This window comes from Hydra vulgaris, chromosome 12 (assembly GCF_038396675.1).
Source record: "Hydra vulgaris chromosome 12, alternate assembly HydraT2T_AEP".
In the NCBI taxonomy this organism is placed as follows: domain Eukaryota; kingdom Metazoa; phylum Cnidaria; class Hydrozoa; order Anthoathecata; family Hydridae; genus Hydra; species Hydra vulgaris.
The window spans coordinates 33276691-33295281 of NC_088931.1; the positions used below are offsets into that span (position 1 = coordinate 33276691).

Genomic DNA, 18591 nt, shown 5'->3' on the forward strand with positions numbered 1-18591 from the left:
TAAAATTTGGCGCCGCAGCGGATTTTTTTTCCGTACACCATTGGCAATAAATAGTTCGGAAAAAAAATCCGCGGCGCCGCACATAACATTCAAAACTTGCTCGGGCAAGTTTCGAGGCAAAGCTTTAAAATTTGTAATAAATAAAACGAAGAACAGCTTTATTTTTAGGCCTTCAAACCTAAAAATAAAGCTGTTCTTATTTTATAAGATTAGGAGTGGTCAAAGGAAATTAGTCATTAGCCAAATTTCATAATATAATTATTTAAGAAACTCAAAAACTTAGGAAAATAGAATTTGGCCAATATAACCATGATTGACGGATTTAACGATAATCTTTTTGAAGTAGCATTTAGGCAACTTACCATAATTCAGGTTTACCTACCATAATTCAACCACTTTTATAAACCACGCATTTTTTAATGCTTTTGTGTTGTAGTTTTTAAGTTATTTCTACATTTTCTTCTCCCTCTTTCATGAAATTTGTTGCAATCCTTTTTATAAGAGTTTCATTCGTTACTATACTTTTTTAAAACATTTTCCTCTTGCTGATAACATCTTGAGAAGCGCACTTTATTTGTTTTGACGTCTTTATATTTGTTAAGTCAACGAAACGTTATAGTCAGCTGTATGTTCACATTGAATTGTCTTATGATTGACTAATCACTGGGACAACATCAGAATAATAGTTAGCGCTACATTGAGCCACTGCTTGTCTAATTAAGCAATGCACCCCACATGGCTGACGACACGGGTTTCAAAGTGGAGGGGCACAATCGTCAATTTCTAAAAAAAGTCCCCTACATCTAGAATTTTCTGAAAAAAAAAAATGTCCAATAGAAAAAAAGGATAGGGGGAGGGCATGTGCCCCCTGGCTCCCTATCCCCCCTGTCGTTATCCTCTGTCCCACGCCTCACAATCTTTACAACATTTTTTGTTTAAACCTAAAAAAATAACTACACGTAAAAAATTAAACTATTAGTTCACAGAGCTATAATGTCTTCGTAATTACTAATTACTGTTTAGCTAATTAACTTTGTGTGTGTGTGTGTGTGTGTGTGTGTGTGTGTGTGTGTTTGTGTATTTGTGTGTGTGTTTGTGTGTACGCGTGTGCATCGTAGTTGATTACGTCTTTCAGATGTAGTTAATTGATGCCCAACTCATATTATTACAGAAAAATAAATTTAAAAATATAAATACATTTACAAAAATGTCTAAGGCAATCGTAAAATTCATAAATAATTTGAAAATGAAATTTGGATAAAAATAATAAATAATGAATAAAAAACAAATTTGTAAAAACAAAAAATGAAGCAATAAAACAAAAAAATAAAACGCGAAATTCAAATGAAGAAATGGTATTTATGAATTTTTCGACTACTAAAAATAATCGGCTGACAAAGTTAGAATTCCTTAATTAAAAGTATTTTTTATTTCATCTTTATATTTATTTCCTTTATTTTGTTTATAACTTTTTTAAGTTCGTTTTAAATCAAATATTTAATTTTACATTCAAATTTTCTGAATAAATATTTCACGGTTAAAGTTGTTTTTTTTTAAATGACATTTTATTCTTACATATTGAGTATTTCCATTTCAGGACGTGATTTTTTTTTTCTTTCTTTGTTTTTACGATTAGAAACTGGGACTTAAAACAATATACATACTATTATAATTGCAGTGACACTCTAAAGGCCGTTTTCCACATGATGAAATTAATCGCGCGGAGCGAGTTTTTTCGTCATGACAAAACGCCAATTTGATTTCCACATTTTTTGCGCTACTTTTTTGATATACATCCCATAAACATAGATACTTTCTAATCTGAAAGTATGGTATTTATTTAAATTGAAATAAATCATTTTTCAATATATTATATTTAAAAATAGTATTTGGTATAACTATTTTTTTAAATATTTATAAAAATATATTATGAATTTTTAAAAACAAATAAACTCTGAGATAGTAACATTTCGGTGGAAAAACTGTTACTACAAGAAGTTGGTTCAACTCAATGGTTCAACTCAACAAAGATAAACCTTCTTGTGAAGTGAAACTTTCGGAGTTGACAACATTAGTAACTGTTATATTCATCCTTATTTGATGATATTACTTGATATAACTTTTTTTTGATGATATAACTACTATAACGCTTGCCAATGTTTAGGATAAATTCGACGTAAATCAATAAGAACACCAAGTTGAGCATTTTGTTCATTGTTGTTGTTTCCATTAAAAAAAAAACGCTTTCGCTTTTTTAATTGTTAACACCACGTGTACTATTTAAAATATGATTTGTTTTCGCTCATAAAAACTGCCAAAAGTCGAAACGAATTCGATTTTTTTCTTCGGGCAGCGAAACAATCAATCGGCAAAAATGTTTTATCTGCGCATGGTTATTGACGAAAAAATTCGCTTTGCGCGGATATTTCGTCTTGTCATCTTTTAAACTTATCGGATTACACTGACATACAAAAAAAATTTTATTTTTACTTTCTTTAGTGAATGGATGGTTTTCTTTTTAATTTTAACATGCCAATTTCAAATATGTGATCTGCTGGTATCACATCAAAGTTTTAAGAAAATCTTAATTGAAATATTGACCACTTTAATAAATTAATATACTGATATTTCATATTATCAATAAAAATATTCAAAAAAATTCTACCAAGACTTTTATTATTTAAAGTATATCATTTTATTAAAAAAAAAAAAAAATAGAAAGTTTTTTCATTGCTCATAAACAATTTGATTCAGAACAAATATCAAGTTTATCTAGATGGCTTAAATTTCCTGCATATTGACTTCCGATAGCATTTTACTTATGGAGCATCCCGTTGGAGTAACCAGCAGTAGACTGCTAGCATAGCACTACTCCATTGTCTTTGGTATCGTGATTCCATCATAGCAATTTCCTGATGAAAACGCTCTCCATGCTCATCACGGACTTCGTCTAGATATTTTGGAAAAAAGTCGTATGCGACTGGAATGGATGGCAACACATAGCCGTAATGTAGCAACACAAACTTTAGGCTAGTTTTTGATGCATCAATGAAGAGACGCCAGTTTTTGACTTCATGCCAAGACGAGTCATGAGATTGTTAATATCATTACAGTAGCAGATATTATAATCTGATGTAAAGTACTGCATAAGCTCCTTGTGTCTGAAACGAAACTTACATATTTTAACATCAGGTGCTAAAAAATTTCACTGTTTCAGTCGGGTTCCAAGAAGCTCTATCTGTCCTTTTGTCAAAGAGAGATCACGTATAAGATCTGAAAACTCTGCACTATTTACTAAAGGAATTACGTTGGTTTCAGGAATGTAGTCATCATCCGAATCGTTAATACTTTCTGGACTATCTTGATTGTCATTGTCACTCTGAGAAGAATCATTTGAGTGAAAAGAGTATGAATCAGGGGGAATTGGAACTGGACAGTTTACGGGGTTGCACTATGGTTTCTGAGACCCGATTTTTTGGCAGAAATCCAATTTTTTTAAGTTCTAAAAAAGATTTTTTTTTTGTGGTACCTTAAAGTAAACCCACCTTAAATGATAATAAACGTGGTCTATTTCTAAATTAATTGTCTAGTTTGTTTTTAATATGCACTCAAATTGTGGATATTATCTCAGCTTAGTTTGCAGTGAGTTAGCGTAAAGTGAGCTGTTAGTTTAATAATGCATAACTTTTGAAATAAATAACATTTTTGATTGCTGTAAAGAAAATTATTTTTATTCAGGTATACACTTTTTAAATATTTAATAAAATTAAAATACTGCATTATTAAAGTGATTATATAAAAGAAATAAGCGCGTGTATAGAATTTTTTCTTCCTTGACATTTTTCAAAACTTTGATTTGACTTTTAAAAAAATCTCCGTATTTCTCTAAAAATATTTTTACACCATTAAATTTTGGTAATGTTCAGGAATATATTCCAATTTTCAAAACTTGCCCCAAGTTGCCTTAATTAAAAATATATCTGTTTTTTTGCAGTGATGTTCCGTTTCAAATACGAGGATTTATTGAATGTATGGCTGGAAAAGAAAGATATAAATGAGAAAAAGTTAAATGTTTTTGAGCACGTCATTCAAATAGTTGGATGTGATGAAACAGTAGTTATTAGCAATGATATTCATGAGAAAATATGTTGTTAGTGCAATTCTTTTGAACAAAAATATTCAGATTGTTAAAGAACAATATGCCGATTTAAAAGTAAAAATTCAGATAGGTTAAAAAGAAAAATTACATTTACTGATGATGCAATTCCATCAACATCTTCTAGTCAATTAATTCCATCAACATCTTCTGGACGACCAAGGTTATCATATACCGAAAAATCGGATCGGGCCAAGAGATTGGAAGCATCAGAGTTATGCCGGGATAACTTGCACGAAACATCTCTTATATTACAAGCAGCAGGTATGGCTGCACCTCAGCAAAAGAAACGTGATTTAGCATTAGTTCTAAAAGAATCAAACACAAGTTCATCTCGGCCAACTAAAATTAAAAAAACTATATTTTCACCCAAAAAAGAAACAGTACGTTATACAGTCGAAGAAGCATTAGATTAATTTGGATTCTAATTTAAGTAAACAACAGTATCAAAACATTAGACAAGGAGTTGTTATCAAAAATTGTAAAATGTATCCAGATTACAAAGAGATTTGGAAATGCAAATCAGCATGTAGTCCAAATGGTATATCAATTTCCGATTTCATTGCACAAGTACCATTAAAGAATTTGTTATAGCATACAGTGAAACGTATTGTACAATTACAAGAAAAAGTGATTTTTCAGCAGATGGAATCCATTAATACTAACGAAATTATAGCCGATATGATATTTAGTTATGGTTTTGATGGCAGTTCCGGTCATTCTGCCTATAAAAAAAAATTTGATACAGCTGGTTGTCATTCTGATTCAAATTTATTTGTGATAGCTGTTGTACCACTTCGTTTGAACTCAGAAGATAATAACATCTTATGGAACAATCGCACTCCTCAATCTGTGCGGTTTTCTAGACCTTTAAAAGTCAAATACATAAAGGAATCCACAGAACACATTTTAAAAGAAAAACAAGATATTGACGGGCAAATAAATAAGCTAGAGCCAATAACAATTTATTTCTCTAATAATAAAAAAATTCAAATTAGCTTTACTTTATTTATGACGCTAATTGATGGCAAAATTTTAAATATATTAACTGGAACAAAATCAAATCAAGTTTATCCTATATGTGGAGCTACTCCCAATGACTTTGTTAAAGTGCAGGAATTCAAAACCGCATAATTATTTAAGCCTAAACCTAATACTTTACAGTATAGCATTAGTCCACTGCATGCTTGGATACGATTTTTTGAATGCATCGTCCACATATCATACAGATATGATTTATGTAAATGGCAAATTCGAGGTACTAGTAAAAAGAAAATTCTTTTATGTAGAAAAAAAGAAATACAACAACGATTCTTTAAAAATTTACACCTTCACGTGGATAAACCAAAAATAGGTGGTTTTGGAAGTACTAACGACGGCAATTCTGCACGCTGAGCATTTGAAAATGTTAAAACATATTCCGAAATAACCAACGTGGATAAAGAATTAATAAAAAAAATTAAAACTGTTCTTATATGCATTTCTTCCGAGTATCAAATTAATTTAGATAAATTTGAAAAATATTGTTTTGATACGGCAAAACATTATATGTCAAAATATCCTTGGTATCCGATACCTGCAACTGCATATAAAGTTTTAATACATGGCAGACAAATTGTAGAAAATACAGTACTACTACTAGGTTATTTTGGTGAAGAAGGGTCTGAAGCTAGGCATAAAGTTTTTAAACAAGATAGACAATTTCATGCTTGTAAAACCAGCAACAAAAAAAAAACTAGAAGATATTTTTCATAGAGCCTTAGATACCTCAGATCCTATCATATCCAGTATTAACTTAAATGGAAGAATTCAGAATCATTTTAAGTTACCTCTTCCTTCTGAGGTAATAAGTTTACTAACAGAAATGCCATCTAATTCCTCGCAACATCAATATAGCGAAAGCGAAGAGGGTAGTGAAAGCGATGACGATGCAACTTCCGACGAGAACTTCATCTCCGTAAACTATTTAGATTTAATTACATTGGATAATGAAATATAGTTAAAATTTAAATGATTTTTTGAATATGAATTCATCTAATGATAATTTTTACAACAGATATAAATAAAATATATGTATATATATATATATATATATATATATATATATATATATATATATATATATATATATATATATATATATATATATATATATATATATATATATATATGTATATATATATATATATATATCATATAAAATTTAGTTATGAAATATTTTGAATATATTGCCAATCTTGAGAAATAAAAATTATTGGCTATTTTGTTTTTAAATTAAAGTTATTAATTTATGCCAAAAAATCCCGTCTCAGAAACCATAGTGGGTTGTGAAGCACTGACTTGGACACAGATTGAATGTTGGGATATAAAAAAAAATCCACTAATGTAGCAAAACAAATCAGAAGAATTCAAACATTTTCGAGTAGCCATGTCAATAATATTTATTATGAAAACAAAGTATGAAAACAAAGATCAATAAAATTATGGCATAGAATATACTACAGATAAAGGCTATTTTGAAAAAATGTTTAGGAGCCATTTTTTCCGGAACACGATGTGATAGAGCAAAACGGTTTTTTAGATTTGAAATCGGCTTAAAAACCTATATAAATAATGTTGTATAGGAAAAAATTGTGCATGTCAGTGCTATCATTCACGATAAACTTATGAAAGAAACCATAAATCCAATACACTTTAAAATTATCTACTAATGCTGCCATGCTTGGGATTTTGTTACTAATAATTCCATTTTTTATCTTTATTAATTTTTTTCTGTTGTTGTGTTGGATGTTTTCATATTTAGTGATCACCTATTTTAAAATTTCCATCCAAGCTAATTAATAAACTAACCCAATGTTGTTTTGATATGTTATGAGTGTGTGCGCGTGAAAAAAAAAAACTTTTGGATACCTTACATTATATAATTATATTGAATACACATTTATTAAATGAAAAGTTTATTAATAATTTAAATAAATACAAAGAAATTAAATTATAGTAACTTTTTCATCAACTTTATCGTAAAATATGTTCGATTTACCATTTAAACGATCCAGATGAAATACTTTTTGCATTAAAATTAAGAAAAAATAAATAATATTATTAAAAAAAAAGCTTTTACAAAAATCTAAAAAGCTTAAGTTACCTTCTGTCGTCACCAGTGTCTTTTAAAGAATTTGGAAATGAACTTTTTTCGTGATCGGACAGCTGAATAAATAAAAATGGAGAAAAGTTATGATTAATCCCGAATTAAAAAAAAAGCTATAAAAATAAGACCCAGCAATTTGTACGGCCTTCACAGCCATTAATAAAGTTACGCATAAGGTAATTAAAAAAGATGATATTAGAAATTACTTAAATTAGAAAAACTTGATTGCTGATGAACATTATAGTGTAATCAGTAAAATTTTATGGTTTATTTATCTAAAAAACAATAGATTAGTGATGCAGTGTTGCATAAAATTTTATGGTCTAGTTATCTTGCTAAAACATTCGATAGTTGATCAAAAAGTTGAATTTCAACAACAAAAAATTCATTATGGATCGCAAAAACACTACTGTAGTTATACATAAAAAGCTCTTAGTTCTTCTTTTAATAAAAAATTTCATAACTGAACTAATAAAAATATCAAAACTGACCTTGAATTAAGAACTGTACTTAATTTTAGACTTTTAGAATAAATCCAATTGTAAATTCAACATATTGGCAATGCTTTTTCATTACATTTTTTATTCTTTACGTTTCATCACCCTTTTATTTAAATTTTTATTCTGCTCCATTTTAAGGCATTTATTTGTTGCATCAGTTAAAATTTTTACTTATGTCATGCAAAAAATTTCTGTCTCTTCCTTTTGTCAGTAAATTTATATAACTTTTCTTTGTGTATAAAAAAATTAGAAAAAATAATTAATATCATACATGATAGCTAAGTTCTTCATTTAATTGTGTTTTGTTTCCCAACTGACCATCTTTTTTTGTTAGTTCATCGACATGATTCTGTAAAAGCATTTCCATGTATTCAGCCATAACATTATTTTTGATTGGTTCATTCTCTTTAGCTTCGCTTGCCACATTTTTAGATGACAAATCTGTTGCACGCAATTCTTGAACACTCAATGATTTTGATAATCTATTGCTTAAGTCATTGCTCTCGGAAGACTGTTTGTCATGTGATTTACTTGTACTAAATAAATGCATGTCTGTTTTGATTGGTTCATTCATTGATTGTTCATGTGGGGATTTACTTGTACTAAATATATGCATGTCTGTTTTTGTTAGTAATTTAATTGGACTCTCAAAGGTTGCTATAGATGTTTCTTGTAATAAATCTTCATCTTCAGCAAGTTCTTTGTTTAGATATAATTCTTCTTGTCTTGTTATGTTACTGTGTGTTACTTCATATACTTTGTTACCTTCGCCATCTTCAATGTTTATACTTTGCTCCGTTAATGTATCAAGTCTACTTATGACAGGTTTTGTAAAAATTAGATCTTCATGGGGAGACTTTCTTACATCAGAATCTGTTAATTGATATTGTGTCAAAGTTTTAAAATTTTGAGTTTCAGACAAAGAAAATTGTGTTAAAGACATTGTATCTTTAAACTGTGGTGGAGTTCGATAAGTTAAAACAGAGGAATCTATTGGCTGCAATGTTTTACTGTTTCCATATACCAGTGGATTGACATCTAATCTACTAAAAAAAAATCATGTTTACTATTCATTTATTATAGTTTGTTAATAAAATTAAAAAAAAAAAAAAGATCAAAATATTGTGCACATAAAATATATCTATAATTATATATGACATATATATATATATATATGACAATAATTTTATTGCATAACATTTTTTTATAAATAACTTCAATACAATAAGCTTTTAATAGCCAGTTTAAATACTTTATTAGTTAATTGAATTGCATAATTGAACCTCTCTTCTGCTCTGCTTAACAGTTCTGATATGCCAAATGAAGTAGATTCTTTGTAATTACCAGCTAGTGTTGAAGAAGGTGAACAGGGACGAGCTGCCATTGTATATAAAGATGGTTTCGTTGCTAAAAAACCAGTAAACAACTAAAAACTTAACATAGCAATGTTTTATTCAAACAAAAAATGTTAGATATATAAAATAGATCCTACACTCTATTCTAGATGATTCAAACTGATATGGGACATAAGAATTACTAGGGTTAGTTGCTTTAATCCAACTAATAGAATGTTTTGAACTTTGCATTGAACCAGAAGATTGAAATTGAGTAGGTATATTAAAATGTACGTGGGGAGATTTATTTTTAAAAGTCTTTTGCCGTTCCAAAAACTGTTGGTAAGTCTTTTCTAGTTCCTAAAAATGTTAAAAATTAAAAAAAAAGTTTTCCCATTTTTAAAACAAGCTTATTATAAGCTTTTACATCAGTTCTCCCCCCTCTCTTACTCTCCCCCTCTTAGCTTTTAAATTTCTTTTCCTTTAAAGTTTCTTAGAACAAAATTTTTATACCAATGCCTCTTCTTCCAGTTTTTTTAAAGCAAAGTTGTCGACTTGCTTTATTTCTGTTGTATAATTATTATTGGGTTCAAACTCGTTAGCAAAATCATTTTGCATGTTTCTTCTAATTGTGATATCAGTTGGTAACTGAGAGCTAAAATCGGAGTATAAAAACAATAAATAATTTTATCATTAACATGCAAAAAAAGTGTTTTTAAAAATAAAATTTATTTAGATTTGTTACTTTTCTTATTAGTAAATAGTTACTAACATTAACAATAAAAATATCACTGAAACAAACTAGAGTTCTCTTGATTGAAAAAAATCTCAAAAAAAAGTCATAATTAAAAAAAATTTCGAAATAAAAAATGATTTTTTTATTTTGAAATTTTGAACTGATTTGTTTTTATATATGATTTTAAAATATATAGAATTGTTATTCATTTTTATTACAAAGGCATCTTCATGTTTTCCTTCTGTCAACCATTTCTTTGTTCTATAACTCTATTCTTTTTTTCTAGTAACTCCCAACTTAATAGTGATTGCTTGCAGCCTTGTTGGGAGTGAATCAGAATTGAAAGAAAAAAAAAAAAAGCTACATGGATTTGAAAAGGATTTTTTATTTGTTAAAAAAACATTCAAAAGTTGCTGCAACAAATGCTAAAAAAATGCACCTTTTAGTAATTTTGATTTCACTATTTATTTAAAAGACAACTTTCTCAAGCTGAATTTTTTGAGGTTTTCAGAAATGTTAGTAAAGCTGACTTAGGGGAGACTGGTTCTCCTAGGGACGTTTTTAGGTTTATGAGTGTAATTTTTCATCGAATATAATTGAACTTTTGAAAACTGTATATGAAAATATGGTCCTTTGTGCACTTTTGATGAGAATCTCTGCTTTATAATGCAATTTTTTAGTACTTTTTTTTAGCCACAAATTGAGGTCTGACTTTGTCCCTAGGTACAACATGGGGTTGTACCTAGGGACGCTGGGTAATCGAATACTCAGATTGGCTTCTATTGGACTAATAATTATAAATAAAAAAATACTAAAGATAACTTATAACTATAACTTTAATTATTTATTATTATTGGCATAAATTGAATTACAACTATTATTTCCTATTAATTACTGCACAACGAGTCACAATTATATTATTTATTACACCACGATTCATAAATGAATTATTTATTACATAAAAACACAAATAATTCCTGATGATACAGAAGTTTGGCACTCTGTTGTACCTAGGGACATGTCCCTAGGTACATGTCCCTAGGTACAACAGGGTGCCAAATTGACAAAAAACACCGACTAAAAATTAGAGGTTAGGATTTGAGAGATATTATTAACGCAATATTCAAGCAAACAAAATAATGTATTTATATAAACTAAGAAATATTTTGTTAAATACATTATAAGGGCGAAATTAAAAAAGAAAAATGTTAAAAAACTTATGTAAAAGGGTTGTAAAATCAATTTTTAATCATAACTTTGCAACGCTTTACACCAACATGATGACACTTCAGCTGTCAACTATCCTCAAGAGGTGGAGTGTTGCCACATGCAAAAAATATGCTCTCATACAAAATTCTCAAAATATTTGAGTGTCCCTAGGTACATGGCGTCCCTAGGAGAACCAGTCTCCCCTACTTAGAAATATTTGAACATATTAAAAATAACATGAATTCATCAAGAAGTGTTGTTACTGAAACATCTACTGAAATACTACGGAAAAATGTAGAGCTTTATTAACAAGATCTGTTAAAAACAAAGATTACTATGATGTTAACACAAAAGAAAATGAATTTTTAAAAATGCTCCAATTTACTTTCATGAATCAATGAAAATCAAAAATGATACAAACGTTGCAAAATTCTTAAAGTGCGAGTTTAATTGGTTGTAAGGTTTTTTAATCAATCAATTGATTACTGCAAGACACAATGCCAACCCTCGGAATAAGGGTCAGCATTCGGCAATGCTGACCTAAAAGTGTTTGAGGCAAATAATTGCTGACCTTGTTTCTTTGTTTTATGGTAACCCCTTTGTGTCTAATTTTTTCTGTCGACCTAATGCTGATCTTTAACAGTTTGAGGTCGGCAAATTATTGACCTCATTTTTCCTAATTCCAAGGTTTGCAATGCTATCTATTCTTCTTCATTTACGTATTATATTTCTTTTTTTTAAATTGTAAAAAAACAAGAGATTTTTTAAAATATTAAAAAATGAATGTTAAGTCATTTGCAAATACTATTTTGCATAATAGCTTTATAAAAAAATGAAAATTTAGCACAAAATTGACATTATTTAAATCCATGTTACATTAACAGCAGCCCTGTAAATAAACATAAATAACAAACCTATGTATTTTAAATCCATGTAGAACCCCAGTTAAAAACATAAAAAATTAACTATATATATTTTAACCCCTGTTATAAACATAAAAAAAAAACTATATATTTTAAATCTATGTAGCACCCCTGGTTAATAAACATAAATAACGAAGCTATATATTTTAAAATAGTAAAAGCAGTATAATTTAATAATAATAATAATAATAAAATTTTAGAATACTTTGAACATTTTTAAATTTTAGCCATCTTGCTGAGGTTTTGCGCCCCTGTGCATAATAATTTAAAAAAAATACTTACAACGTGATTTTGTTTTTTGATTCATATAATTTTGTTAAACGCGTTTTTTCTAAAGTATAAATTTTATCTAAAAAATAATTTTATAAAAGTTGTTGCAATAACTTTAAAAAAAACAACTTCAAATATTTAATAATTTTAATTATTTTATACAACAGAAGAAAATAAACTATTTTTATTTAAAGGATTTCACTACAACCCATTATATAAAAAAACAATCTGAATGCATAATAAATTATAATAACATTTGACTGCTTGCACAGGTGCCTGCACAACAAAGAAATGCATTGGGTCATTTCGTGTTTTACTAATTGATACAAAACAAAATTTAAAATTTTAGATTTCAAGAAACAGTAGTTAATAACAGCTTTTTTTAGCCAATTTTAAAGTGTTGTTTTATTTTTATTTCAACTTCAAATTTCTTGTATAATACCTGATTAAATAAAACAGTTTTTCAGTTATTCTTAAATGCACAAACTCCTTAAACCAACATGAATTACTATTAACACATTACCTTTGTTATAATAGTATATATATATATATATATATATATATATATATATATATATATATATATATATATATATATATATATATTGTTTAATTGTAAATACATGAAAACACTTTTACATTCAATTTAAAATTCAGTTTAATCAATTAATACCTTGGTTTGCATGAAATAATGCTGACCGAAGCTCTTCAACTACTCGCAGTAACTCTCGTTGAGATATTAGAGAATCCTCATATAGCTGACGCATTTCATTATATTTAAGACTCTAAACAATTTTTTTTTTTAAAGTAACACTTAACATAATTCAGACTTTTGTTTCTTAGTAGTTTTTTCTTACCAGGACTTCATATTTCTTTTGGAGGACATTGTAGTTTTTTTGATGTGCACTGTTTCTCTCATGCTGCTGATCTTCTAAAAATTTTCTTTTCTAGAAAATAAGCAAAAACAGTCTTCTTCCATTAATAACAACTTTATAAACATAAACTTTTAATCAGAAATTAATTGAAAGCAATATACTAACCTCTTTCGTCATTGAAACACACAAAATATACTAACCTCTTCTGCCATTGAAACTTTTGCAATAAGTTCGCTAAGAACTTTTTTATGCTCTAATTTGAAAATAACATAGATTTTTCAAGATTAAAATTACTTTAGAGTAAAGCTAAAAGTATAATATTAAAATCTAACATAAAATTAATTTAAAACTAACATAATAACTAAAATTGGCAGCCAACCAATTTGAATTTTTGCTTACATGATACATTTTTTAAGGACGAGTAGTTGAAGCTACTTATTTTATTCAAATATTGTTGTTAATCACAAATCATGAACCTTGTCAAATAAGGCTGCTAAACAGAGAAACGAGTTAGATGCGATACTACCAAAAAGGTTGTGAGGATCAACCTATATAACTCACAATTAGTAAACAAGGTGATGTAATCATTGGATAAGTAATGCTTAATTTCAACAAATAACGTACAAGAAAGGTTGATATTATAATTAATAACTGATAACAAATAAGGTGCACAAAAAATTAGTAATAAAATTAATAAGTGATAACAAATAAGGTGCACGAAAAGTTAGTAATAAAATTAATAAGTGATAACAAATAAGGTACAAGAAAGGTTGGTAATATAATAATAAAAGTATATATAATTATAAATAATATAATTATAAATTAATAAATATAATTATAAATAATAAAAGTAAAACAAATATAAGTATAAAAAATAAATTTTTTAGTAATACTTCTATGAATCAAATAAGCAGTGAACTTCAAAAGCTATTTTAATAATTCAACCATACTAATTAAAAATCAAATAAAGTTTAACTATGTTAAATAAAAATAACAGTAGTAACATCTATAAGCAATTAACTTAACATGATTAGTATTCATTGATTCAAAGTGAATGTATATTATGTGGTAGGCATGTAGTGGTAGAGCGCATGGTTTGTAAGTCAGATGTTCAAAGTTTGATTCCCACCACATCTCTGGTAGTACTACACTTAACTTATTTCTCTGTGCAGCAGCCATGTTTGTTAAGGCTCATGTTTTGGAGTTAAAGGATTGTGGGTTGTAAAGATAACAACACCAAATCAGTATTCTCCTTCTCAAATGTAGTGACCTTCCTCACCGAGGCAAGGATAACAAAATCAGTAGCTTCCTCAAATGTAGTGATCTCCCTCACCGAGGTGATGATAATACATTATACTTATTTGAAATTAGTAGCCTCCTCAAATGTAGTGATCTTCCTAACCAAGGTAAGAATAATACATTATATTCATTTGAAATCAGTAGACTTCTCGAACCTAGTGACCTCCCTCACCAAGGTGAGGATAACAAAATCAGTAACCTTCTCAAATGTAGTGACCTTCCTCGCCAAGATGAGAATAATACATTATAAGAAAAGATAAAAAAAAATTGTTTTTTCAAGGATATTGGAAATGATAACAATTGACAACAACACTTCATAGAAAAAAACCGATAAAAATAGTTGAGCATTAAACAGTTATTCTAGAAAGTATTTCTAGACCTACCTCAATTTTTTTCTCTTGGTGGAGAGAGCTCCTCCAACAAATTAAAAAATTAAAATAAACATTTTTAAATTAAAAAGTTTTTTAGATATAAATTAAAAACTAAATTCTAAAAAAAGTGTAATTTTTAATTTTTTAATGTTGTGTTTTTAAAAAACATAATAAACATATTTTTAAGAGTTTTTAAAAAACATTATAAACATGCTACAAAGAAAAAAAAAATTCAATATTAGATAAATTTTAATTAAAGTTAATAAACTTTAAATAAATAAAAAATCACCATGTTCTTTTTGTATGCCCTGTTCAATTGATTTTTGGTAATTCCTGACATAAAAAAAAAAGAGTTAAAATTTGAAAACTTAACAAAAAAACCAAAGCAAAAAATGTGTTTAATTATTAAAGGTTTTTTTTTCTTTTAAGTTTTGAAAATAAAACTTTTTATTTTGTACTTACTAAAATTATATTCTATTTTTTATTTTTATAAAAAAAATAGATCAGAAAATATACTATTTTGTTACTAAATATAGAACAGAAAATAAACTGTTTTTTTTTTGAAGTATAGACTAAAAGATATTTTTTTGTAAAAATACAGACCAAAAGATATGTTAGGTTTTTTTGTTTCTAAAACTGTTTTTTAAATATAAAATATTCCATATTAAAATTTAAACTTCATTCTACAAAATTTAGCATACATCCACCCAAGAAAATGGATTGAATGGATTTATGCTAACTCTTTTAACTTTCTTTATGTAAATTTTCTTTTTTATTTATCAAAATGCTCTAAGAAGACCTAATGGTATTGTCACAGAGTACTGTGAAAAAGCATTCGACTAAAAAACTCATCCTCCCCCCCCCCCCCTCATCTTTAATGTTGCAAATATAGCCAGAGCAGGCACTGAACCTACGACCTCTTGATTCTGAAATAAACTTTGTAATTACTGACTGCTCTGAATCTTTGGCGAAAGTAAAATCAAGTTTTCACTTGTATTGAAATCATCATATGGTATTTAGAGTATTATGTCTCAAGAAAAATTTATTAATAATTGTTAGGATGACAACTACACCATAAAAAAACATATTAGTAATTGTTGGGATGACGAGACCACCATAAAAAAACTTATTAAGAATTGTATGATATTAGTATATCATATTTATATTATACAAGTCTTAATAAGTTTTTTTATGGTGAACTTAAATAGAAAAATAAAGATTTTTAAATTTATCTCAAAATAGCCTGAAATGTTCATATTTAGGGGGCTGAATTCAAAGAAATATTATACTTGAAATACTTAAGCCAACTTTTAAAAACTTACTCTTTTAAGCTCTCTATGTCTTTTTTCAAATTAAGATTTTCCATTTTAAGCAATTTATAGTTTTCAATCTAAAAACAATTTAAAATTTAGCAACAAAAACTTTAAAAATGGCTAAAAATATTAATGGCCTTTCTTACCTTACTTAATTGATTTTGAAGATGAAAAAGTTGTTCTTGAAGTAAAGTTGCTGTCTGTTTAGATCCCATTAATTGAAGCTGTCAATAAAAAAATGGCTTTAATCTTGAGCGTCATAAAATAAAATAACTTTAATAAAAACAGTTAATAAACACAAAAAACACTTTTGTTTTTACCCTAGCCAATTATTTACTTGCTTTATTTTTTTTAACCATACTATTTTTTAAAATAGTACATAAAATCTTAATACTATTTATGTGTTGAGTTAAAAAAAAGTTATATAAAGCTTAATTATATTTCTAATTTATCAAATTTGTTAATTCTATTTTTGTGAATTCTTTCATTTAATAATATAGATTCTGTGTATATTCATACTCATGTTTTGAAGGGGAAAGCTACAGGTAACAGGCTACAGAGACAGGCTAATTATTAAATATCAACTAGAAAATAAAAATAAAATTTTTCTTGAATTTTATACTACTGAGAAAAAACTTGTCAATAGTCTTATTTGAAATTTAACAAACTTCTATTCTTTTTTCAAAAAGTAAACTTTAATCTGAATAACCAGTTTCAAGCATGAATAATATATTAAAAACTAAACTAAATCATAATCTAAAATAAATATAATAATATGAACACAAACATTTAACTGTTGATTTTGAATTTTCCATGAGTCTGCTTCTTCTTTCCATTTCATATACATTTCTTTCTGTGCAGCAAATTGAATTTTTTCCTCTTTTAGTAAAAAAAATAAAATAAACAAAAACAAACAACTCAACTTTAATTACAATAACCAACAAAATGTTTTTAAACTGCATAATTATAAATAGAACCTTTTAACTCCTGCTCCTGTTGCTCAAGCTTTTTTATTTTTTCTGCTTCATCTTCAATCATTTCAAGTTTAATTCTAGATTTAAGATCTTTGATAAAACATATTACATAGCTTCCTTTGCTTTATAAAAGTATGAGTAATTCTAAATTTCACTTTAAAACTTATAAAAATATAAGTAATACAAAATTTCACTTAAAAATTAAATTAAATTACCTTTTAATTTCATCTTTTAATCGAATTTGATAGATTTCTTCATGTTGCTTCATTGTTTCTTCCTTAAATTGTAACTGATCCGCCTTTAATTTTAGTTCTTTTTCATATGTCTCTAAATTTCTTGATTAATAATTAAAATAAAAAACTAACTTTGCAATGACTACTTCTTTTACTTAAAGTTATTGTTCAAAATCTTTTACTTAAAGTTATTGTTCAAAATCTTTTAGTTAAAGTTATTGTTCAAAATCTTTTACTTAAAGTTATTGTTCAGAATCTTTGACTTAAAGTTATTGTTCAAAATCTTTGACTTTAAGTTATTGTTCAAATTCTTTTACTTAAAGTTATTGTTCAAAATCTTTTACTTAAAGTTATTGTTCAAAATCTTTGACTTAAAGTTATTGCTCAAAATTTTTTGAACTTATTAATTTTACTTCACAAGAAAACATATGCAACAACGGTAAGTTATAAAATTATTATTATTATTACTATATAACACAGCATATCAAGCTAGTATTGCATAATATTTTTATGCAATAATATTAGTTATATATATACTAGACTTTCATATAGAAGCATGATATTAAAACAGGATTTTCCCCATTAGTTGGAAAAGCTTCCCAAAAGTAAAAAATATTTAAACCTGTAATGTTAGTTAATTCAAGTCTTGTTAACATTATATTAAATATTTAATGGAAAAAAACACAAAAAACTAACAGTTCTATTCGTGTTAATAAGTTTTAGGTAATAACATATAATAGATCTCGACCCGGAGATAATCTACTGCAAAAAGGTGGTAACTCTCCTGTTAAAAAGTGTTTCACTCTCATAAAAGACAAGTCAAGAAATAAATCCAAAGAATGTTGATTACCAGTAAATTAGACAATAATGGTGATTGTCCTGCCTGCCAACATACAGCATCAGTAACAGAAAATGTTCAATGTTTTGTATGCAAATCAAGGTTTCATGTTGTTTGCCCATCTATTTCAAAAGAAGATAAAGTAGCTAGCAAAACCAGTTTCAAATTTTCTTCTCCCTTTAACTAAGAAAAACTTTCTGTTCTTTTGTGATGTCTGCCTAACATCAGAAGCATTGAGGTTCTAGAATGTAATGTTACAGAAATCAAAACTAGTAAAAAAAACAACTAGTAAAAAAATGCTCAAGTGATACTAAATCGGAAAATAATAATTTACGGTTCAACAAAGAAAGGTTAAATACAGTGAAAACTCCTCTGTCTTAGTTATAGGAAAAATATCTGATGAAAAAGTTAA

At 27.2% G+C, this 18591-nt stretch overlaps 1 protein-coding gene across 4 annotated transcripts in view; it reads right to left on the bottom strand.

The window, feature by feature from the left end:
* Positions 1 to 7096: 7096 nt before the first annotated feature.
* Positions 7097 to 18591, bottom strand: part of LOC101235255 (centriole and centriolar satellite protein OFD1) — a 28234-nt gene continuing 16739 nt past the window's right edge. The window contains exons 10-25 of one of the 4 annotated variants that reach the window (XM_065812984.1): positions 17324 to 17443; positions 17112 to 17185; positions 16922 to 17013; positions 16281 to 16358; positions 16144 to 16211; positions 15111 to 15154; positions 13352 to 13404; positions 13134 to 13223; positions 12950 to 13061; positions 12289 to 12337; positions 9652 to 9793; positions 9297 to 9498; positions 9088 to 9211; positions 8076 to 8847; positions 7302 to 7363; positions 7097 to 7220 (exon numbers count right to left, since the gene is read on the bottom strand). In XM_065812984.1, coding sequence (XP_065669056.1) covers positions 7193 to 7220; positions 7302 to 7363; positions 8076 to 8847; positions 9088 to 9211; positions 9297 to 9498; positions 9652 to 9793; positions 12289 to 12337; positions 12950 to 13061; positions 13134 to 13223; positions 13352 to 13404; positions 15111 to 15154; positions 16144 to 16211; positions 16281 to 16358; positions 16922 to 17013; positions 17112 to 17185; positions 17324 to 17443 — 2110 coding nt within the window. In that variant the 3' untranslated portion in view covers positions 7097 to 7192. Of the gene's footprint in view, positions 7221 to 7301; positions 7364 to 8075; positions 8851 to 9087; positions 9212 to 9296; positions 9499 to 9651; positions 9794 to 12288; positions 12338 to 12949; positions 13062 to 13133; positions 13224 to 13351; positions 13405 to 15110; positions 15155 to 16143; positions 16212 to 16280; positions 16359 to 16921; positions 17014 to 17111; positions 17186 to 17323; positions 17444 to 18591 lie in introns of all 4 variants that reach the window. The other 3 variants (XM_065812983.1, XM_065812986.1, XM_065812985.1) reach the window with 3 other exon arrangements.